Genomic DNA, 24406 nt, shown 5'->3' on the forward strand with positions numbered 1-24406 from the left:
AAACCTATCCACTGAGCCTTCCCACCAGGCCTGACAGGATTATATGACAACTACCTATCCATTCAGCCTTCCTGCTGGGCCTGACAGGATTATATGACAAAAACCTATCCATTGAGCCTTCCCACTAGGCCTGACAGGAATATATGACAACTACCTATCCACTGAGCCTTCCTGCTGGGCCTGACAGGATTATATGACAAAAACCTATCCATTGAGCCTTCCCACTGGGCCTGACAGGAATATATGACAACTACCTATCCACTGAGCCTTCCTGCTGGGCCTGACAGGATTATATGACAAAAACCTATCCATTGAGCCTTCCCACTGGGCCTGACAGGAATATATGACAACTACCTATCCACTGAGCCTTCCTGCTGGGCCTGACAGGATTATATGACAACTCATCCACTAGCTATTCCACTGGGCCTGACAGGATTATATGACAACTACCTATTCACTGAGCCATTTCACCGAGCCTAACAGGGTTATATGACAACTACCTATCCACTGAGCCTTCCAGCTGGGCTGCCTGACAGGATTTTATGACAAGAACTCATCCACTGAGCCTCCCCACTGGGCCTGACAGGAATATATGATAACTACCTATCCGCTGGGCCTGACACAATGATATGACAACTTCCTATCCACTGAGCCTTTCCACCAGGCCTGACAGGATTATATGACAACTACCTATCCACTGAGCCTTCTCACTGGGCCTGACAGGATTATATGACAACTACCTATCCGCTGAGCCATTCTGTTGGTCCTGGTATTGAATTATGAAAACTAATTTCCCCTTTTCTTCAATTAGCTGTTTATTTAATTATAAATTTATATCAGTGTAGAATTGTACTTCTGTGTCAATGGGGCATCTGCTGAGTAGCAGGCCCAGAGGGTCGTGCAGTTTACACTAGCTAATGAGAGAGTGGATGTAGATTACGCTACAGCATGTTCTTTCCTATCAGATTTTGGAAATTAAAAGGATCAATTAGAGGTAGATTAGCCATTGGGGCTCTCAGCCTTCAGCAGCTGGAGGTGTTCGCTGTTTGCAGGGGGCTGTGAAATGTATTGAAGGTAAAAAGAAAAGAATACGCAGTACCACTATTTTGTCACAAGAGGGTAGCAGTCAGCCATTGATTTTTTTGTCTCTCTAGTCAAACAGACTTAAATTAATGGGGCTTGCTTTTGTTTTTTCCCCCAGAGACTTCAGTACTAGTGCTAATAACATCCATATTGACAAAACCAAACCGGTATGGCACAACTACTTCCTATGTGGATTTAAAGGAATCCAGGTAAATTGACTCCGACTAGCCTTTGAGATGATATTCATGTTATTCTAGATTTACTCATTATGCCGTGGTCTCCTTTCAGTACTGAAGCTCTTCTTGCATTTGGCTAGCTTCTGTTTCTGAGGGTGGGGAAGGCATGACTGCTTCCGAGTAGTGTGTATCCGGGGCAGTCATGATTTTTATCTGACTGGCATCATTAAATATGCCACAAGGGAGAGGCTGTCCTGGTATTTATGTTCTGTTCGTGGGAGACGCAGGAGTGTACTGGAATGGGACATAGAGCAGCCGTACATTTGAATGTGGGCTTGGTTTGGCTTTGTTAATTTGCATTGTCTTGGCTTTATCTGTAAAATGATGTCACTGCTCTTCAATGAAGAGCTGTTGCGAGGACGCCATGATACTGGAACCCTTAGGTATTTGAGAATGGCAGCTAGCCTTGTTTCTTCTCGTCCAGGTGAGAGGGAAAGGGATTTAGTGAGAGGCATCACTGTGAGTAGCTTCCTAGAAACATCGACGCGATCTCTGCCTAAAAGCCTAGCGCTGTGTGCGAGACAGGACTTTTTCTCGTAGTTTAGATTGTGTGAAGCACAAACGGAAATCTAATACTTCCTGTTTTCAGAAACACTCTTATGTTTCTTTTGTGCTAATTTTTTATAATTAAAAAGAGATAAAAAGATCTTTATTATTTTTATTTTATTTTATTTTATTAAATTTCTTGAGACAGGTTTCTCTGTGTAACAGCCCTGGCTGGCTGTCCTGGAACTCACTTTGTAGACCAGGTTGGTCTCAAACTCATGGAGATCTGCCTGCCTCTGCCTCCCAAGTGCTAGGATTAAAGGTGTGTGCTGCCACCGCCTGGTGATTTATTTGTTTTTATTTTATGTGTGTGGGTGTTTTGCCTGCATGTGTGTCTCTGCACCACATGCATTCCTGGTGCCCACAGAATGCAGAAGAGTGTGTCAGATCTGTTACAGACTGTTGTGAGCTGCCATGTGGTGCCTGGGATCGAACCCAGGTCTTCCTTTGTAAGAGCCACAGATGATTTTAGCCACTGCGTCAACTCCTTAACTTTAATTTAAAAATCGACACCCACTCAATAATTATTTTAGATGTAGTGACTCTGGTAATATCACAGATAAAGGATATTAAGAAATAGACCTTTTGTCTTTGTGAATCAAAAGGAAATGAGCAAATATGCTTTTCTATTTTGTTTACTTATTTATTTTTTGAGAGCTTAAGATCCAAGTGGCCTGGAGGTCCTATCTGAAACTGTCCCAAGAAGCTTAGGGCTCAGTGACATGGCTGTCCCAGAAGCCCAGCAGAGTGACTTGGGACGTGTAGTCCTGCTGTCATGGAGGTCTGGCCTAGGAGTACAGTGTTCATTTCTTGAGAATGTGCCTTTTTTCCAGACACATGGTAATAACTTCTGGGAAAAGTTATTGGCCTGTTTTAAATCTTCAAATCATCTGGATTGTCATCCACATTAGTGGGAATTAGAGGATTTGGAAGCACTGGTCAGGCAAATGCAATTTGACCTTCCTTAAAAAAACATGCCTTTTTGTACCGTACGGGAAAATTATCTATCTACTATCTATCTATCTATCTATCTATCTATCTATCTATCTATCTATCTATCTATCATCTATCTATCTATCTATCTATCTATCAACTATCTATGTATCAACTATCTATGTATCAACTATCTATCTACTATCTATCTATCTTATCTATCATCTATCTATCTATCTATCAACTATCTATCTATATATCATCTATCTATCTATCTATCTATCTATCTATCTATCTATCATCTATCTATCTATCTATCTATCTATCTATCTATCAACTATCTATGTATCAACTATCTATCTACTATCTATCTATCTTATCTATCATCTATCTATCTATCTATCTATCTATCTATCAACTATCTATCTATATATCATCTATCTATCTATCTATCTATCTATCTATCTATCTATCTATCTATCAATCATCTATCTTCTTGTATTGTTTTGCATCCTTTTAAGGGCTTTAAACCTTTCTCTTTGATTTGACAACTTATGTGCAAAAACACAGGTTTGTACAATGAACTTTTGGAGAAAAAAAAGTCATTTCAGTGTTAACCAGTCCAGAAACTTCAAATTAAAATACTAGAAAGATCCAAGGGATGATCTGTTTATGTGAAATTGAACATGTTATCCTTCTGGGATAGAGCTAGTCAGTATTTGGCACAGCCCATTTGTGTTTCCAGCGTGCTATGACTTTTGAACTTAAACACTGTGTACTAAGTCTGCTAGTATGATTCACATTCAAGACGCTCTGTGGATCATTTATGGTTAAATGTATAGCACTCCCCAGGACTGCCGCTTCTGCGCGGGCTGCCTGGCGTTCTGTGTGCAGGGGCGTTGGCAGCAGCATGTCTTCAGTACAGCACTCCCCAGGACTGCAGCTTCTGAGTGGGCTGCCTGGCGTTCTGTGTGCAGGGGCGTTGGCAGCAGCATGTCTTCAGTGTATAATTTGTTTGTGTTTCTGGAAGGAGAGTTTAAGATGACTTGGAGTCAGGAAGCACATCTGACTCTTGTCTTTTGTGGCGCATGACTTTTGCCAAGGAAGAAAAAAGGACAAAAAATTAAGGACAAAAACAGTCTTTATTCACAGCGTTTTGTTGTTCCTTTGACTAGTCTAACTTGCTTATTGAAATTTCTCCCTAGAAGAATATGTATGATGAAATGCATAATTAGGTAATGTAGTAGTTTCTCCCTCATACTTTGGTCTTGAGTTATTTGAGAAGTTTCTGAGGAAGACCACGTTTTCACTGAAGTGCTGCATTTATTTTCAATTCTAAACAAAGATTATAATATGATATCACCCCAAATCCGATTTTACACATCAGTTCAAGCACATTAGAGATTTCTACCTTTATTCCAGAGTCTGGTTTAATTGGCCTTCACTGTTGGTAGAAAATTTCTCTTCCTCCTCTGGGGCCTTCAGTATCATTTACACTAAATTTTAATCTGACTGCCTTTAAAGCTAAATTCTATCAATAACTCCTATAAAAACTCTGAATTTCCTCATATAACTGACAGACATTTAATGGTAGAGACCCCATCTTCCACATGGGTGGAGAAGTCCTAACTGGGACTCAGTCTTGGGTCCCAATCCCAGCATCCTTTGCATGATTTTGGGAAAGTCTTAGAGTCTTGAGTCTCCCAGGGTCCTTCGTGTGATCTCCAGGACGATCTCTTAATCCCCCAGTGCTTACGTTTTTCTCTATAAAAAATGGAGTTGATAGAGCTATGAGCTTCGCTTCTTCACAGGGCCTCCTGAGGCCAAACACCCTGGAAACAGCTGCTGTTGGGTTAAACTTTATACCAGATGCTGGCGGGCTGAAGCTCAGCCCGCTCACTGGTAGAGGGGAATTCTTGCCTTGCTGGGCAATTTGAATTCTGGTTGCTTTTTAGGTTTACTATACTTGTTCAAATCAGTTAATATTCAAAGAAAAACCATTCAAGGCAATTTAGGAAGAAAATCAGTAAATTTTCGTTGAACAAAACGAAAAGTCACTGTCAGATTGCCTCACATTGTGGGCAAGGGCCATTAAATCAGATGGCATGGGTAGCTTCCACTGTGTTGAATCATACCAGTTTCTACAACAGCTTAGCATCTGTTGGTAGACTTTCTTCCCTCTCTGGAAGAATAGAAGTTTCTACTGCCTCTTGAATCCAACCCCGAAATGACTATTTCCGTGTTGCTCTTTCTTTCCTAGGAACACTTTGGTCTTAGTAAACTGACGGGGATGAACTGTCTGGTAGATGGAAACATTCCCCCAGGTTCGGGCCTCTCCAGCTCCAGTGCTCTGGTCTGCTGTGCTGGGCTAGTGACTCTCACAGTGCTGGGAATGAGTCTATCCAAGGTCAGTACCCGTGACATTAACCAGAAAACCTTCTAGACAGCATCTTCATTGGAAAGTCAGGAAGAACATCTTCCTTGATGCTGACAACCTGTCTTAACTGGAAAGGAAAAGCCAGCATCTGTGGGCAAGTGTTGTAATCTAACATGTTTGGTCTAAGGTTGGTCACTGGAGGGGTGCTGATAGTCTCCAGACATCCAATCAGCTATGCGACTGTAGTGAGTTGTCCTTGGATTATATGCGGAGCTTGAGTAGAAGCATCACTTTAAAAAAGTCTCCTGATTGTTGACAAGATACATTAAGAGCAAGACAGTTTAGGCCTTGAGGTTGGAGCTGTTCCCCCACCCCATCTAAAACCTTAAGTATTGATAGGCAGTGGACAGAAAGCACAGGGAATATGTAGAAGGAGCTGTTTGTTCTGCCTGGCTCCTGCATGGCTAGCTTTACACCTGAAATAACAACACACAAATTGTACTCATTAAAACACTGCCTGGCCCATTAGCTTTAGCCTTTTATTGGCTAACTCTCACATCTTGATCAACCCATATCTAATAATCTGTGTACCATCACAAACTGGTAGCTTATTGGGAAGATTCTAACCACCGTCTTCCCAGCATTCTGTTCTGTCTACTCCACCCACCTATGTTCTGACCTATCAGGCCAAGCAGTTTTCTTTATTAATTAACCAATGAAAGCAACAGATAGATAGAAGACCTACCTACATCAGGAATAGGCAAGAAAGCAACCAAATTCATGTCTGTTAATACCCAATACCAGTAGGTTAGTCACTGAAATAAATTCCAAAATTATTCCTTCAAAGAGGAAGCATACCTTAAGGAAACTTGAATCCTACTTGAGGTCAGAACACCATTACAAGTTTGCATATATCTCTGGTTTTGCAGTTCAGAGCAGGTGTGCTAAGATTTAATTAGAACTTGGGTGTTGTGCTTTAAGAGAAAGGTTATTGCAGGTTTTTTTTCCCCCCAGTGGTTCCCAATCTTCCTAATGCTGTGACCCTTTAATACAGTTCGTCTTGTGGTGACCCGATCATAACATTATTTCTGTTGGTACTTCTTAGCTGAATTTTGCTACTGCTATAAGTTGTAATGTAAATATCTGATATGCAGGGTATCTGATATGTGACCCCAAAGAGGTCCCGATCCACAGTTTGAGAATCACTGTTTTTTTTAAAGGTGTGTTGCTTTTGTTCATGCTGAATTTTTTTTAAACTTATTTTATTTATTTATTATACAATATTCTTTCTGCTTGTATGCCTGAAGGCCAGAAGAGGGCACCAGACCTCATTACAGATGGTTGTGAGCCACCATGTGGTTGCTGGGAATTGAACTCAGGACCTTTGGAAGAGCAGTCAGTGCTCTTAACTGCTGAGCCATCTCTCCAGCCCCAAGAACCACTGTTTTAAACCCATACATGTAAACCAAAGCTCACAGGTTGTTTGGGAACAGACTAGGCAGTAGGCAGAGAAAGAGAAAGCTAGCAATATTCTTCGTTTGTAAAAAGTGTGTTTAAATTTTTATAGTGAAAATTTTATATATGGGAAATGGAGAAATAAAAAAAGAAAACAAAGATTTAGAATTCCCTTGTTATAAACATGCTTGTTTCATGGGAAAATTAGCTTGCTCACTGCAGTACTATTTGGGAAAGAAAAATTTGTATGTGACCTATGCCTTCTCTGGCACAAGCTTTAATCTGATAGCTAGCTTAGCAATCATTTATTTTAGTCTGCTTGTTGTAATAAAATACCCAAGATGAACAGTTTAAGGGAGAAAAGACTCATTTAGCTCAGTTTCTGTGATTTCAGTTTACAGTTCGCTGTCTACATTGTTGTAGGTCTGTGCATGGCAGAATATGGGGTACAAGGGCAGGATAAAGTAAAGCTGTTCATGATAGACAGGGAGGGGGGAAGAAGGGAGGGGAGGAGGGAGGGAGGAAGGTTGGTGATAAGATATAGTCTTCAATTTCATGCTCCCAGGGACTCACTTCCTCTATAAGGCACCAGCCCCTAATAGCTCATTCAGCTTTGAACTAATCAGTCTAATTAATGCATTAGTTGTTGATCTGGTCAATACCCCCATGATCCAATCACTCTCTACAGTGACACACCAGCTGGGGACCAAAGCCTTCAACACAAGTTGCGGGGGCATTTCCTATCTAAATCACAGCATCTAACCCTTATTGTTGAATGACACCTTTGTGCTGGAAATGCTATGGCATGGCTGAAATAAATAAATGGGGTTGACTTCACTATGTCGGTGATTTTAATAGATGCAGATAAAGAGCAGCTATAAGAGAATGTGACGTGGTTAAGAAGTGTGATGGAGTTGCAGGTCTAACTGAGATTCAGAGAGCACATGTAAGCTGAGATACCAAGGACTTAAAGACTTACAGATGTTAGTCTAGAAATACTAACAGTACCTTCACAAGGTAGAGCTCCTTAATTTTGGACTTCCCAGACTATAGACCAATGGGTGATGTAAATTCTATTGTGTTTTGTTTTGTTTTTAGATAGGGTCTCTCTCTGTGTAGCCCTGGCTTTCCTGGAACTCGCTATGTAGATCAGGCTGGCCTCGAACTCACAGAGATCCACCTGACTTTGCTTCCCAAGTTCTGGGATTAAAGGCATGTGCCACCACACCCAGCCTGAATGTTTTGAAGAAAGGAGGACAGGGAATATGATGATGAAACAACATCAGATAATTGTGTTAGCAGATGAAAGGGACACAGTGGGAGTAAAATTATTTTGGATTGTTGTAGAAACTAAAAGATGTTCATGATGGCTGGAGCCTATAGTAACTGGATCATATTAGAGACCAGATGCTGAGAAGTTGAGTAATTTGAACGTCATGTAGAGAGTAGTGGGGAACAATTGCTGGCTTTAATTTTAAGAAGAGGATAACATGATTTTATCCGTATCTGAGAAAGATCACAATGGGTATGCTATAGATTGAAAGTAACAATATTAGCAATAAAGAGGTGATTTAGTGTGCAGGAGTCGGGGTGAGAATGGAAGGAATTGGATATTCAGTTTAAGGTCCATCTTGGACAGAACCAGTAAGCTGTGGGCATCGATTGGTTGTGAGGGTAGAGAACAACAGAGTCAAAGGGTTTTTTCCTAGTTTCTGGCTGTGTGTGGTGCCCTGGAGTAGGGATCTAGATGACAATGTGACATAGACACATAGAGCTTCTCAGTTGTGAACAACACCTCTGGTGGTCAGGTTCCTTTCAGGATCATCTGTTTTACAACTAACTCTAGCTTTTGAGACAGGGTGTCCTTCCTAGGCTGTCCCCAGACTCCCCAGCCTCTGGCTGGCATAGTGGCCTGGACTACGTTGTTCATCTTTCATTGCCCTTTGAGGCCTCCGGAGTGGGGGAAGCCAGGCCTGGTAGGTAGAGTGGGCTGAGACGCCGCCGTGCTGGGGAACAAGAGTGAGGCAAGGGCCCAGCAGCTTCTATTGAGGAGGCTGGAGAGTAGTCTGAGAGGAGGGAAACCAGAAAGGAGGAGCAGCAAAGACAAGGGAGACGGCCCTTTGTCAAGTGAGTGGTGGCTTGTGAGCTGCTGCCAGGAGGCCAAGAAAGTAGGATCTGAGGAGACTCCATGCCATACACCAGGAGGGGACTGCAGGTTTTGTGGGCAGTAGCAGAAGGGGAAAGTTCATTAGATATAAAAGTCTGTCAGTGCACACAGAGAGGGAGGGCTGAAGTCAAAAACATCACTTTTTTTTTTTAATGGGAGGATGAAGCTTTTTTTTTTTTTGTATTTTTCTGACCCTTAATATAAATGTCTAAGGGGAAAAAAAGATAAAAGAAAAAGAAACACTTGAGCTTTTAGAATTAAATTCGGCTGTCTTTAGTTCCCCAATTAAAAATTATATATATATATATATATATATATATATATATATATATAGTCAGTACTTACTGAGTCCAGTGCTTTGAGCACAGAGGGAACAATGTGTGTGCCCCAACTCTACCCGACAATCTAAGCTTCCTGACCATATTTATGTTGATATTTTCTAGAGAAGCATAATTATAAAGAGGGGTTTAGTTATTGATTTGTTCACTTATTGAAATGAGACCAAATCTTGATTGAAAGGAAAAACATAATTTCTCAGGGTCTTTAAGTGCCAACTATACATGTGGCTCTTACAACATCAAAAGCACAAGAATTCGGTGGACTGTAGACATGAGATAGTTCCCAATCTTCCGTTTTATTTGTGTTTTAGTTAGTACCCTGATAAGAAACAAACGGTGCGCAGAGTCTGGCTGAGGCGAGAGTGATAAAGGCATCTGTCGAGGCTCCAGGCCCGGGGAACGGTCCAGAAAGAGTTCCTTGGTGAAGTCAGAAGCCACAGTGTTAGGAGCAGCTTGGGGGCAGCGTTGTTGATGTCTAGCAATAGGAGAATAACAGGGTAACATGGATGGAAATGACAAGGGGTGATATGAGCCGGGGAGCTGTCTGCAGAGGCGCATCTCGGGCCAGAGCCTACTGTGGTACTACAGGGGCTGGGGACAGAGGTCGGGATAACTAGTGAGGGCCCACAGGGATGGGTGACTGAAACATTTCTAGTTCTTTCACATTGGATATGCCAGTTAGCGGCACTCACTGCATGTAGATGTGGAAGTTATTAACATTCATTAATAAACTAAAGGTTTCTGGGGAAAGCCAGTAAAACAATGCCTATTGCCATAAAGATTCCAGAGAACAAAAGGGATGAGTGGCGGCGACAGGTGGCAGCGGAGCAGGCAGCACGGTAAAGCACTGGGGAAAAGGAAAGGCACTCTTTTTCCTGCTTCAAGATGCCAGAATAAAGGAACAGCTGCGCTTTCCTCCGCCAGCCTGCACTCAGGCTTCGCTTCCAGGGAAGATTAAGAAACGTAAATACAAGTTCTGTCTTTGATAAACCCGAAAGCACAAAGCACAAAGATGAGAAGTGGATGGGAGAATGCCGTATGACTTAGCAGAATGAAGAAAGGTCGGAGCTAAGTGCCGCGGAGGAGACATAGATAGAAGCAAGCTGACTCACCCCGCAGTCTCAGGGAAGGGCAGGAAGAAGGCAGGGTAGAATGACAGGGTGGGGCAAGGTGGGGAGTGTTTTTAGTTGGGGACCAATTAGACCCTTGTAGCCCTGTCTTACCTGGGTCCACCCCGTCCCATGTGCACCAGTCTGTGGAGAAACCCCAGAGACTTTCTGGATTTAAGGGCACTGACCACCGAGAAAGGCAAGGCAGGAAATGGATTTGGTAACTGGGAAATTGAAGAATATTTTGCTTCCGAACAGTGAAACTTCTACTTCCCAGTGCTCAGGTCGGCTTTAGCACACTGGCAGCCTTACCAACTCTCACCTTACCGGAAATGCCAGCGTGTCCTCAGAGGAAACTCCGTGAATGCAATCTCATGGCGTGCAGTGTGCCCCTGTCACAAGTGATTTCCAAAGCTTTGTGCTTTACTGACTTACTCAGAGGATCATCTGATTTTGGAAGAGAACATCTAAAATGAAGCAGACAGAGCAAAGTAGAGAAAATGAAGGAATTAGTAGGATAGGCAATGCTGTCCTCAGTCTGATGAGAAAAAACTAAGTGCTTGATTAAAGAACAGATGACAAAAAATTTCATATATGAAAAATGAAATCGCCAGCATAGGAAAATCAAATAAAAGGATTGGAAAAATTATCTGGTAACAAAGAAAAAAAGGGATGGATAATAGGGGGGTGAAAAGAATAAGAAAATTTGTGAATCAATTCCAGAAAATTTCAGCTATTTAGAAGAAACAGTGAGAGCAGCCACTAAAAGTGATACTATTTCCCCAAAATGAAAATGCAATTAAATGCAGTTAAAAACAACAAGTCTGATTAAGAAATGTAAATACAAGCTCTGTCTTTGATACACCAAAGAGATAAAAATATCCCGAGACTCTAAGATACAAAGCTAGAAAGTGACTGGGGGACAGTGCATGACTTAGCAGAATAGAGACAGAGAGAAAAGCCCTCACTGCGGCCAGTGAGAAGCTCAGTGGGCAAAGGCTGCCAAGCCTGCAAGCTGCAGTTTGGTGCCCAGACCCGTGGGTGGAGGGAGAGCATAGACTCTTGAAGTCTTAGCGCTGACCCCCACTTGCAGGCTGTGGTACTTGTGTGTCCATGCAACCTCCACTCCCCATATGCTACAGATATGAAATGTAATGTTTTAAAAAGAGCCCTGAGTATTTGCATAATAAATGAGGATGGCCAGACCAGAGCTGCTGGTGGGAATTTTGAAACTCAAGAGCTAAGAGTAATAAAGACTAAGGAGTAAGAAAGTGAAGACATTATAACTGAAGGACCAGGAATGGAAGTACTCCTCAAATGGGCATTGGAAGATACTAGACCATGCAGCAATGTTTTTGAGATGTCAGTGACTTTTGACTTTAATAATCAGCTGTGAGAATAGGATAAAACACTTTAACCTGTAACATGTAAAAAATGGAGGGACCTAGCTGCCCCCAGCCCCATCCTAAACCTGGGAGCAAACCAACAAAGAAGATGGCATAGGAACTAGGAAATAAAAATCTAGGAAGGAGTGAAGAGCCGTGCCCAGCATTCATGTCACCTGGTGGATTAGAACCAGCACAGAACAAATTAAAAGTGGGATGGGAAGAAATGGAACTTCCACATCTTAACCGCTGAAAACAAGAAATCTAACCTAACCACATGTGAAAGTAGGGTGAGAGGTTTTCAGAGCTTGTGTAGGGCTTGAGGCTTATGTGGATATCCAGTGATGGGCAGGAGATGGTACTAGGCGGTTACTAAATAAAATAAAAACAAAAAGACTAGTCATGCAAGATTTTTCCAAGTTTTTGGTGTCCACATAAACAGTAGTCTCAATAACTGACACAAGGGATAAAGTTATAATCAAGATTTTTGGTATAATGTCATTGAGAAAGGTAAGAAGGGTAAGGGGAAAGGTAAGAGGGGCCAAATCCTCATCCTTTGTGCTAGGAAAGCAATAGAGTTTAAGATGATGTGACTGGGTCTGGTGGCGCACATCTTAACCCTAGCACTAGGGAGGTGGACGCAGACAGATTAATGTGTTTTAGGCTAGCTTGCTTTACACAGAGAGTTCCAGGCAAGATCAAGCTACCTAATGAGGCCCTGTTAAAAAAAAAAAAAAGGATCAAACAGTTCAATCATGTGGTTATTTGAAGCACCCGAGAAGCGTGACAGCTGGAGGCGTCTACAGTTCTAAGCCCTTGAGCTCTATTTGTTCCTTTAGACTATGTGTGTGTCACCCTTGGGTGAAGGTAAAGAATAGGAAGGAGAAGTAAGCATCACAAGAAGGAAGAGAGGCAGTAGATGACCTGAATGACCAGGAGCAGAAAGAGACTGAAAGAAGGGGCACAATGGGACTCAGTGTGTCAGGGCTAGACATTGAGAACACAAGCCACTAAAACATGGCCAAATCCAACAAACTTGGGAGAGGCTTTTGGAGCTTTAGGTGACAGGATCGAAGAGAACACAGGCATCCCTGCTGATGACAGTAGTCCATCCTAAAAACCCAGATGGTCTATGCAAGGGCATTAAGCAGGAGTGTATTTGTTATTATTTTAAGTGGGGGAGATTATAATGCATTGTTCCTTAGCTCAGAACCTTTAATTTCTGCAGTGTTAGAAAAAGAGTAAAATTTCTTCGATGGGGACACCACAGGAGTATAAGGCAAATCACACGGTTTTTCTAAATGTCAAACAGGGAATGAGGTTTTGACCAGCAGCTACTTTGTGGATCAATGCCTGTGTCTTCCCTGTTGACTTCTAGTGTCCTAGGACTCTGAACAATGTGGACACTTTAGGATGTGAATGTAGATTTTCCTTATTTAGATATCTTTAAAAAGTGCCTTCATCCTCACTTATCAGGGAAATGCCCATCAAATAACAAAATGTGTGTAAAGATGGGGCAAAGAAAAAGCCCTTAGTGCTTGTGGTGGGAACATAAATTAGCATAGTGCTGTGGAAATAAGCATGGAGAGATGGCTCAGTGTTAAGAGCACTGGCTGTTCTTCCGAAGGACCCAGGTTCAATTCCCAACACCCACATAGCAGCCCACAGCTGCCTTTAACTCCTGTTCCAGGGGATCTGACACCCTCACACAGACATGTGGGCAAAACACCAGTGCACATAAAATACAAATAAGTAAATTATAAAAAGCTGAAAATAGAATAATTTTATGATCGAGATAGACCATGTGGTTGTTTATATGTAATTGGTCCCCATAATATCATAGGGAGTGACTTTGTTGGAGTGGGTATGAGAGAAATGTGTCACTGTGGGGCAAGGCTTTGAGGTTTCCCATGCTCAGGACACCTCCTAGGGTCCCAGTTGAGTTCCTGCTGCCTGAAAGATGTGGGGCTCTCAGCTACTTCTCCAGCATCACGTCTGCCTGCATTCCATTGTGCTGTCTGCCATGATGATAGTGGACTGAATCTCTAAATCTGTAAGTGAGCCACCATCATTAAATGTTTTCTGTGGTCATGGTGTCTCTTCACAGCAATAGAAACCCTAAGACAGTCCACTACATAGCTGAAGTCAGCATTCGGTAGAGACACTTGCATGCCCATGAACTGAACAACTGTTCACAGCAGAACATTAGAGAATCAGCTGAGGTGTCCAGCAGCAGACAAGTGGGCAAAGCAAGCATGGTGCATACACACAGTGGGGTACCATTCAGCTGTTAAGAAAAAAAAACCTCATGCCATTTGTAGGAAAATGGGAACACCTGGAGATTTTCAAATGTGTTAAAATGAGCCAGCTTCAGAAATACCACATTCCCCCCTCAAGCAGAATCTAGATTTTTTAAAAAAAGACTTAAAAGCAGAGAAAAGGGTCTGTGGGAGAAGTAGGAGGGGTGAGGGTGATCTTGCAGAAGTCCATGATAGATACACTCACAAGACTCAAAGGTTTTGTCCAATGACTGTTTTCTGATGAACACAAAGCTTATACATTCTAAAACACAGGGAAGTGGGGTGTAGATACAGTATGGCATTTGCCAGTCTTGATTGATTTTGGATGGGCAGATGGCCTTAGTTGTGGCGTGTGGAAACACAAATGCCACCCTAACGAAGCTTAGGTATCAAAGGTCAAGACTGGTTGTTCAGGGGAATTCACCACGGGGGTTTATCCAAGGACACTTGTGTTCTATTTTATCATGGTGCAGCTTGCTTCTGACTTACATGCTCAGTTCCAGTCTGTTCTTGGAGCCCACAAAGGACTAAGTGTCTTATTTATTTATTTATTTATTTATTTATTTATTTATTTATTTATTTATTTATTGGACTAAGTGTCTTGTAAGGATGCTGGAGACAGCTTCCTGGCTTGGGACCCTGTTACAGCTAGCTCCTAGTTGTAGACATCAAAGTGTATTAGACTGGCTTCTACTCACAAATTCCTTCTCCCTTTTCTAAGTGGGATAAGGTGCACATCCTGAATTTATGGTATGGTGGTCTAAGCAAGTGTACTATGGAGGATCTGCAAGGCAAGGAGAGCAGTGTGGTGGTCCATGTTCCATACTGAAACGCAAGGGGCAACTGTGTTTGATGAAGGTTGAAGTGGCCATCACGGAACAGTGGGTATAGGGGACATTATTTATATGCATGTCTTTACATCATGTTAAAAATAATGCATGCAATTCCAAGTAACCCAGGATAGAGGTTGGACACTTCCTTGGAGGCTGTGGTTCATTGACATAGGTAGTGAAACTTGTAGTTGGTATCAAGAATCTTGTTTGTTAGGCGAAACACACCGTGTTTTCATAGGAACGGCATTGGATCTATGAGGGCTGCTGCCAGGGAAGATAGATTTTTAGGCACTGCTAAATTTAATATCCTAAGTCCTGTAGATAGTGGCTTGGAGACATTTATCCAACAGCTACTATATGCCAGGTTTCACTGTAGACATCGGAGATACAACTGTAAACAAATCCAGGAAGTCTCCACTCTTGTGCAGTTTCCACGTTGTTAGTGGTGGGTGGGTAAGAAGTGTAGAGGTGAACATGGAATGTATCCAAATGCTCTGGGGAAACACGAGTTCCATCAACAGGGAAGCTGCTGCTTTAGCTGGGGAGGGTTTGAAGGGAGACCTGTGGGAGAGACTGAGAACTGGGGCATGCCAAACAGAGGTCAGAGAAGTTTGTCTTCTTTAGGATGAGTGATGCCCCGCCGCTGGGAGTGGGGCCGTGAATGAGGGCAGAGTACTGGGAGGTAAGCTGAGAGGTGTTGGGGGCCATGTGGTACAGAACTGTCCATCTCTGGCTGAAAGCCTGTGGGGCTCTGAGCTACGGACTGCAAGATGCCCCACACTGACTATTTCTTTCAGAAGTGCCCCATCAACGGTTCCCTACACCCATGGGATGAAACACTACTCAAATAAGAGAAATAACAAAAGTCCTTCAAGCACTTAGTGCTTGTTGTAGAATGTGAACACCTTTACTGACTGAACAGCCATTGTACAAGATGTTGAGCATTTTACTTGTAAATAGGGTTGAAACCGTGATTCCTTAGTAAAGTTAAACAGAGGATTTCACGCAAAAACTGAGTTCTGCTCTCAAATATTGAGAACAGTCCAGGGCTATTTCAGGAAGAGGGAGCCCTCCTGTGCATTTAAACAGCCCACCGGGCCAGGTTTACACGTACAGGTCAGCTGGGGCCTAGAATCCTGTGCAGCTCATGAAATTCCCAATAACAACTTTCATCTAAGGGACGGTTTCTAGTTGCCAAATTTGTCACATAGGCAAGAGGTGATGTTCTTTGCTGAATGGTGTTTTTGAGGTTTGAAGTCCCACATCGGGACCCACTGAAGTTTTCAGGAAGTGAAATGCTTGAGGTTCTATAACACATGTATTCAAGATTGCGCCTTGCCCACTTATAGGGGCCATTTCCTTTAGGGGTACACACATAATACACACACACACACACACACACACACACACACACACAAAGAGAGAGAGAGAGAGAGAGAGAGAGAGAGAGAGAGAGAGAGAGAGGTGCATACACATATGTATATACATAGCTCTCTCTATATATATATACATACACATATATATATGTATACGTAACTATATTTAAGGGAAATATTTTGGCCTTAAGGATGAGACCATGAGCTTAAAATGTCTACATTATAAAACAAAAAAGATCTAACCATTATCCAAAAGTTTCAAGTAAAATTTGAATGCTTTAGTAGCAGTTTGCTATGTGGTCTAAGAAAAATCAGCAGCCAAATTGCACTGTCTCTATCATTATGCTTAGAAGTCCACACAAGCATGGTGCTGCAGTTTGCTTAGAATAACACAGGCCTCCTACACACACTAGCTAAGGAAAACAGTAGTGACAGCATTCCTGCCAGATGTTGACTGCTAACGTGTGCAGCAGCTGGCCTCTGAGAGGATGGCAGCTCCAGAGCAATCTTGGGGAAAAAAAAATCTCTTAATGAAGTGTTGAACATGGACCAAAGCCATGTGCTCACTGCACAAAATCCAGAAAGCTTCAGTGTTAGCCATGCATGGGTGGCCTGGATTTAAACAGGTTTGACATTTTAAGTTAATATGTAAATACAAAGCCATCCAATAAAAAGGGCCCTTTCTTTCCATTAAGGCATGGTGTTTGAGTCTCTGGTTTCGCTCTTTGCTGAGAGGAAGACTGGAGCCAGAGCCAGAATCATTGATTGCTGGTTAGGGTTCCCTCCGGTGATGGGACTATGTGACTGAAGTGTGCAGTTACAGAGACTGTTCAGGTCACCCCCACCTCCCCATCTCCCTCCCCAGACTATGCTTACCTTTATCATAAGTGAAGGCAAACCAGAACAACTGGGAAAGGTGGACTGGAGGACGTGGGTCTCCATTTCTGAGTAGTTTGAAATAACTACCACTGAAAATTTGTTCATGTGAGTGGCTGCCTTCTAAGCTTTCACTGTGATTTGTGGATCCTTATCATTAATAGTCTACAGTGTTTTGAGGCCTCTTTGATTTGCATGCTACAGTCAACTAAAGATTATCCAGTATGTAAGAATTAATTGGAATTATGCAGGTGATAGATACTAATTATTCCACGCATGCATAGCCCCACTTACTATATTTATTCTAGGCACTGAATATACTAGAAGGATGAAAATTCAGGGCAGATGCCCCTCCCTGCCAAATCCAGAAGTGCTGTCATCTCTCTTCCTGTGTGTTCATGTTTCACGGGGTAGAAGGCTGTCTTGGTCCAGAGTTATTTAATCTTGTTCTGGAAGCCTTATCTGCTAGGGTACAGAGCAGTGCTGTCTAGACCTTGTTCTGCTTTGTGGCCAGCCTACCTATAACTCATCAGGATGCCCTGTGCCTCAGTTTCTGCTTTTATAACAAGAACGATGTTAGCTTCTCCACTACACAGGGCCAGCCCAGTTGGGCTGGGTTCGTTCTTCCAGTTCACTGACCTTCCTCAGAGATTTTAGAAAAGTTGAGGGAAAAGTTTAGCAAGAAAACAAGGAAGACTAGAAAGAAAGAGATTGGTTAGGGGAATTTCTGTGACTGTGTGGCTTTGCAAATGTAGCAAAGGCAGACTGTGTTATATGGTAAGACAGAGATCCAGCCAGGAAAGGCACCACTAGGGGTCCTCTGAAAGCCTGAGAGTACAGTTGAAAAATATGACCTTAGAAATCTCAGGTTAGAATTTGTAAAAAAATGGCTTTTTTCTCCTTCATTCTTGAGCCTCTAAATGTATTGAACACACCGTCTCCTACCTGTGGGAACTTTTTAAAAAGTCTCTTCTTAACATCTTAAAATGTATTATTTATATGTGTATGGGTGTTTTGCCTGCTTGTCCCTCTGTGAACCACATGTGAGCAGTACACAGCAGAGGCCAGAAGAGAGCATCAGTTTCCCCCAGGACTGGAGACAGACTGTTGTGAGCTTTCTTGTGGGTGCTGGGCGTTGAACCTGGTCCTCTGGAAGAAGCCAAGTGCTCTCAACTGCTGAGTCATTCCTTCAGCCCATCCATGGCAGCTTTTAAAGTAGGGTTTCATTATTATTTCAAATTTTCAGGGGAAATACTGAAGCTAGATCATTTATTTAATGTGATCAAAGTCAAGGCACTTGGAGTTGTTGAGATTCTAGTGTAGATGTGTTTGCTCCAAAATCAAATGTTTTTGTATACAGCAGGGTATGGTATAATTCTAACAAGTATCTTGGACCAGGCAACTCGCTGAAGGTGAGACCCAGGCCTGGTCCTCACAGTCTGTGGTCCTGCTGGCATTCCAAATACAATGAGAATAAATTACAAATATTCACATTCATGCTTAATAGTGGGAGCTGACTTCCTTTTTTAGATGACAGTTTGGGCTGTGATCAAAGAAATAGGATTCCTTGAAATCTTGCTGAGTTCAGAGTAAAAGATATGGGCTATTTGGTACAGAAACTCTTATTAGGCAGGTAGCTCTTGGCCTTAAGGAGCCTATGATGTAGGTGGGGAGTTCTGATTAACATAACAATAGAGATGGTGAGGGACCTTGGCATCACATTTTTCTAAAAGCTATGATGGAGACTAGCACCCTGTTTTTTAATGAAGCCAGTGTAACCATGTGTGACTTCTTGATTCTAGACTTGATAAGGACATCACAAGAAAATGATATGTTAGTGTCTCTCATGACCTTATATATTAAAAAATTAAGACAAAGTCTTCACAAGCCATATCAGTCCAGTAAAGTAAGAAGACAATTTATAGCTAACTTTATTCTGCTCTAACAACGGAAAGAGCACACACCTGCTCTTCTTCAGGCAGATTTTTTTTTTTTTAGTTTTTAGTTTTTTTATTCTTTTTTTTATTGAGAAAAGGAAAAAAAAGTTTCCCCTCCTCCTAGCCTCCCATTTCCCTCCCCCTCCTCCCACCCTTCTCCCCTTCCCCCCACTCCTCTCCCCCTCCCTCTCCAGTCCAACGAGCAGTCAGGGTTCCCTGCCCTGTGGAAAGTCCAAGGTCCTCCCCCCTCCATCCATGTCTAGGAAGGTGAACATCCAAACTGGCTAGGCTCCCACAAAGCCCGAACATGAAGTAGGATCAAAACCCCGTGCCATTGTCCTTGGTTTCTCATCATCCCTCATTGTTCGCCATGTTTAGAGAGTCCGGTTTTATCCCATGCTTTTTCAGTCATCTGAAACGACCCTATCCTATAGCAATACTGACGAATATCTTGCATATCACCATAGAACCTTCATCTGGTGATGGATGGAGATAGAGACAGAGACCCACACTGGAGCACTGGACTGAGCTCCCAAGGTCACAATGAGGAGCGGAAGGAGGGAGAAGATGAGCAAGGAAGTCAGGACCACGAGGGGTGCACCCACCCACTGAGACAGTGGGGCTGATCTATTGGGAGCTCACCAAGGCCAGCTGGACTATGACTGAAAAAGCATGGGATAAAACCGGACTTTCAGGCAGTTTTTTTTATTTGACCTTTCATTTTATTAGTTGAGACAGGGTCTCGTGACACCCATTCTGCATTCAGGCTGGCCTCAAGCTCCCAACTTCCTGCTTCCCCAAGCATTGGAATTACAGGTGTTTGCTCTTTCTACTGGGCTGCTGAGTGTCGGGATTACAGGAGTGTGTCCTCGATACAGGGCTGCTGAGTGTCGGGATTACAGGAGTGTGTCCTCGGTACAGGGCTGCTGAGTGTCGGGATTACAGGAGTGTGTCCTCGATACAGGGCTGCTGAGTGTCGGGATTACAGAACTCGGTACAGGGCTGCTGAGTGTCAGGATTACAGAACTCGGTACAGGGCTGCTGAGTGTCGGGATTACAGGAGTGTGTCCTCGGTACAGGGCTGCTGAGTGTCGGGATTACAGGAGTGTGTCCTCGGTACAGGGCTGCTGAGTGTCGGGATTACAGGACTCGGTACAGGGCTGCTGAGTGTCGGGATTACAGGACTCGGTACAGGGCTGCTGAGTGTCGGGATTACAGGAGTGTGTCCTCGGTACAGGGCTGCTGAGTGTCGGGATTACAGGAGTGTGTCCTTGGTACAGGGCTGCTGAGTGTCGGGATTACAGGAGTGTGTCCTTGGTACAGGGCTGCTGAGTGTCGGGATTACAGGAGTGTGTCCTCGGTACAGGGCTGCTGAGTGTCGGGATTACAGGAGTGTGTCCTCGGTACAGGGCTGCTGAGTGTCGGGATTACAGGAGTGTGTCCTCGGTACAGGGCTGCTGAGTGTCGGGATTACAGGACTCGGTACAGGGCTGCTGAGTGTCGGGATTACAGGAGTGTGTCCTCTGTACAGGGCTGCTGAGTGTCAGGATTACAGGACTCGGTACAGGGCTGCTGAGTGTCGGGATTACAGGAGTGTGTCCTCGGTACAGGGCTGCTGAGTGTCAGGATTACAGGAGTGTGTCCTCGGTACAGAGTTGCTTGCTTGACTTCTTTTAATCTAATACGCCCTAAAATGAAAGTCACTTTAGTCATTTTATACAAACAGGATGGGGCAGTTGTCTGAGCACTCCACTTTGTCTTCATTGAGTCGAAGATACACTAATACTTTCATTTCTGATGTGTAGTGAAGGACTTGCTTACAGAAAAACCTGATAGATTCATGGATTATAGCTGGAATTTCTCAGTAAGAAGCTACCTTTCCTCATAATAGGCCTCAGGGCTATCTGCTTCCAAAGTTTACTCCGAGGCCCCCAACTTGAGTCTTCTTTGTGCTATAAATGAGGATATTTTTCTAATCAGTTTTGTGTAGCGAGATACATACTCTTGAATGATGAACAGTGCAGCTTAGTGTCTGTTCATCACCACAGTCTGCCGGCTAAGCTTCTTGGCTCTGTGCGGCAGTGAGGTAGGTCTGCCACCTGGGGAGACCGGAGTCTTGCTCTTCTAGACTCCAGTCTGGAGCCAGCTGCAGCACTTGTAACTCTGGGCTGTGCCATGTTGAATAGAGGTGGTAGATACTTCTTTTGTTCCCTCAACTTCACCTAAGGCCTAAAGCCCCAAACCTGGCCAACTGAGCTGCACAAAACTAACTGTAGGCGTTGTCACCCAGAGACAGGCTCAGGGCCATCCTACCCTTCCAGGGCTTGGCTGAGCCATTGGTAACTGACAACAAGGATGGCTTTTCGTATCTTAGGGTATTTCTATCCATCCAGAATAAAAGAAGTGTATCATCAGTCTGTCAGATGGTCTCCCCAAAGAAAGAGATGGTTGTCACTTTCCTCGGGTGGTTTTAGACCCCCAGGAGGCAAGTCAGTTGTTAAATTAGCAAATTATCATACCTACCATCAGCTAGGAAACAACTGTTTTCCTGTTAATACTTCTATATTTATATTAACTAAAGAAGAACATAAAATGAGTACTTAGCCCATAGATAGCAAGCAGCGTTTGTCTGCTGAGGCCTGTGGGACTGAAGAACCGAGCTGGCCTGCCATTTGGCTCCATTGCTCTCAGTTTTATAGTTGAGGAAATGTCTCTCACCATCTATGGCGCTCAGATTCCTCCCTGTAAATACGTGTACTTAGACTATTGGTAAGCTCTGGGTCCGCCATTAGCACTAATGTTCCAGCATGTGAGAGGGATTGCAAGTTTGTTTTTCTTTCCGAAAAGTTGCATCATCATCATTATCATCATAAAACTTATGCTGTATCTAAGTATTTGAATGGATTTTCAAGATTATAGATTTTTTTTGGGAGCAAAGCAAAAATACTGGAATACTATATCTGAATTTTAACAAAATAAAAACCATTTGGATTCTGGTTCTGTTGTCCTAGCATAGCAGTCTTCCTGGATGCTTATTGGGAGTCTGGTCCAGGAAGATACCTGCTCTGTTTCTTCTGGTTTTTGTTTTTCTTATAACTGTTTTGTTTGACAAACTCGCCAATTGAGAAATTATGAGGTAGAAACAAGTTTGCAGTTTCAGTGCCCACTAGATGGAGATACTAGGGCAGCCGAGCCCTGGAACTGACCACACGTTTTACTTTGCGGGTAGTGTGCTTTTAGTTTTAATTAAAGTAAATGAATAAGTAAAAAAGAAAAGAATGAAAAAAAAAAAAGCAAGGGCACGGGGACTGAGAGCAAACCCTTTTCCCAGGGCTCTCAGGACAGATTCAGATCATTCATGCCGTAAATCACTGTGAAGCGTTTCAAAGTGCGGAGAGTTCCTGCCACGAAAATGAAGCGCAGTTATGAGTGCAATGTAGGGTAATTAGATCAAGCTGGTTAACATATGCACCACCTCAAACGGGAAAATTCAAATGGCTAGAAATCTTTTCCAAACTTATAGTCCTCAAGTTAATACAATTTAAATTTAATAAATGTATTTCCACACAAACGCAATGTGGAGACCTTGTCTCACATTCGGACAGGCGCTACTATCAGCCCTAACGGTATTTGCAGCAAGCATGCGTTAATTAAAATGTTTTGCAACAATAATTAAAAAAAACTAAGCACATTGGCCTAATTTGAAAATACCACATCCCTTGAAAATGGTTATGTTTAATTTATTATCTCTAAAAAAAACTAAGAAAGTCTCATTTATCAAATCTTACCATTCTTAAATTTAATTTTTTTGGGGTTAGTCTTTGTAGAAATAAATTTGTTTTCTCTTCTGAGCATTTTTCTATTAAATTTTTAGTAACTCACTGTCTTAAAAGCATATTGAGCAACATATTGACACGTTTTCAGAGTTGGGAAGGCTTTTGCTGGTATATTGTGCTTTCTTTTTCTGATTTATTATTCTAAAAGTCTCGTGAAGGTAGGAGACTGGGGTCGGATCTAGGGATAAAGTTAAGGAGTAGGACCAGAAAAATAGATTTGAGGAAGTAAATATAGGTATATAAAAATAATTAAAAATAGTGCTAAGGAGATAGCTTGGTTGGTAGAGTGCTTTCTTTGTAAACATGAGGACCCCAATCCTGTCCTGGGCACCTACATAGAAAGCCAGGCACAGTGGCAGCTGGGTGTGAAACTCAGTAGGTACTTACCTAGTATACATGAATCAGATCTCAGCACTGTATAAAACTGGGTATGGTGTGGCACAGCTGTCTCAGAACTTGTGAGGTAAAGGCAGGATGATAAGAAGTTCAAGGTTATCTGTTGTAATAAGAGCGGCGGGCTACATTCCTGGCATCCGGCCGCCCGCACGGCTAGCTTTATATCTGAAATAATTACATGGAAACTGTATTCTTTTAAACATTGCTTGGCCCATTAGCTTTAGCCTCTTACTGGCTAGCTCTCACATCTTGCTTTAACCCATCTCTAATAATGTGGGTAGCCCCACGAGGTGTGGCTTACCAGGAAAGATCTTAACCTGCGTCTGTCTGGAGTGGGAGAATCATGGCGACTGACTGACTCAGCTTCTTTCTCCCAGCATTCTGTCTATCTACTCCACCTACCTAATTTTCTGTCCTATCAGGGCCAAGGCAGTCTCTTTATTTAACCAATGAAATTAACACAAAACAGAAGACTCTCCCCCATCAGTTATCCTTGATTGCTGAATTTGAAGCCATGGTTTCTAGGTGAGACTGTTTCCAAAAGAACCCAAACAACAACAAACAAAACACCCCAAACCCAGGGTGATTGGCTCCTGAAGAATATCAACGTTTTATTTCTTGCTTCCATACACATGTGCTCACATGTTCATGAACACAGAAACACTCCCTGACACACACACACACATTACACACAACACAAGTAATTTAATAATATTTCACCTAGATATCCCTAAAAGACTGACCAAGGGGAAATAAGTATTTAACCCATTAAGTTTTCTTCTAGTATTACATATACAAGACACTTTGAGCTACTATTGGGAGGTATCTCATTAATGAGTCTGGGTGCATGGATATAAACTCTCAACAATTGGTAAGAGAAGAAGAGACAGGAGGGCAGTTTGATCTGCTCAAGAAAGCCCCAAAGAAAGACTTCAAAGGAGTGAATTTTAGTTCTGTGACATGGTGTGGGGAGAAGAGCAGGGTTGTAGAGTCATCCGGACCTGGGTCTCTCGCTCATCACTTCAGAGCTGTCTTCCCTTGGCGATCTTCTTTGTGTGTACGGTTGCTATAATGGTACTCAGTCGCCTTGCTGTGGCGATGGGTATGTACAGTGCAGGGTCTGACAGCGGTGGGAGATCTTGTCGCTGACGTGATTGTGTGGGTGACGAGCTCCATTCATATTCTGGTGGTTAAATGGTAGATTTCTGGCAGCTGAGGCTTTC

The 24406-nt window shown here is 42.8% G+C and overlaps 1 protein-coding gene across 5 annotated transcripts in view; it reads left to right on the plus strand.

Moving 5' to 3' along the window:
* Nucleotides 1–24406, plus strand: part of Galk2 (galactokinase 2) — a 118169-nt gene that overhangs the window by 24997 nt on the left and 68766 nt on the right. For all 5 annotated transcript variants that reach the window (XM_075962040.1, XM_075962041.1, XM_075962042.1 and 2 more), the window contains 2 exons: nucleotides 1202–1292; nucleotides 5059–5205. In XM_075962040.1, coding sequence (XP_075818155.1) covers nucleotides 1202–1292; nucleotides 5059–5205 — 238 coding nt within the window. The remainder of the gene's footprint in view (nucleotides 1–1201; nucleotides 1293–5058; nucleotides 5206–24406) is intronic.

This window comes from Microtus pennsylvanicus, chromosome 2, assembly GCF_037038515.1.
Source record: "Microtus pennsylvanicus isolate mMicPen1 chromosome 2, mMicPen1.hap1, whole genome shotgun sequence".
Lineage (NCBI taxonomy): Eukaryota > Metazoa > Chordata > Mammalia > Rodentia > Cricetidae > Microtus > Microtus pennsylvanicus.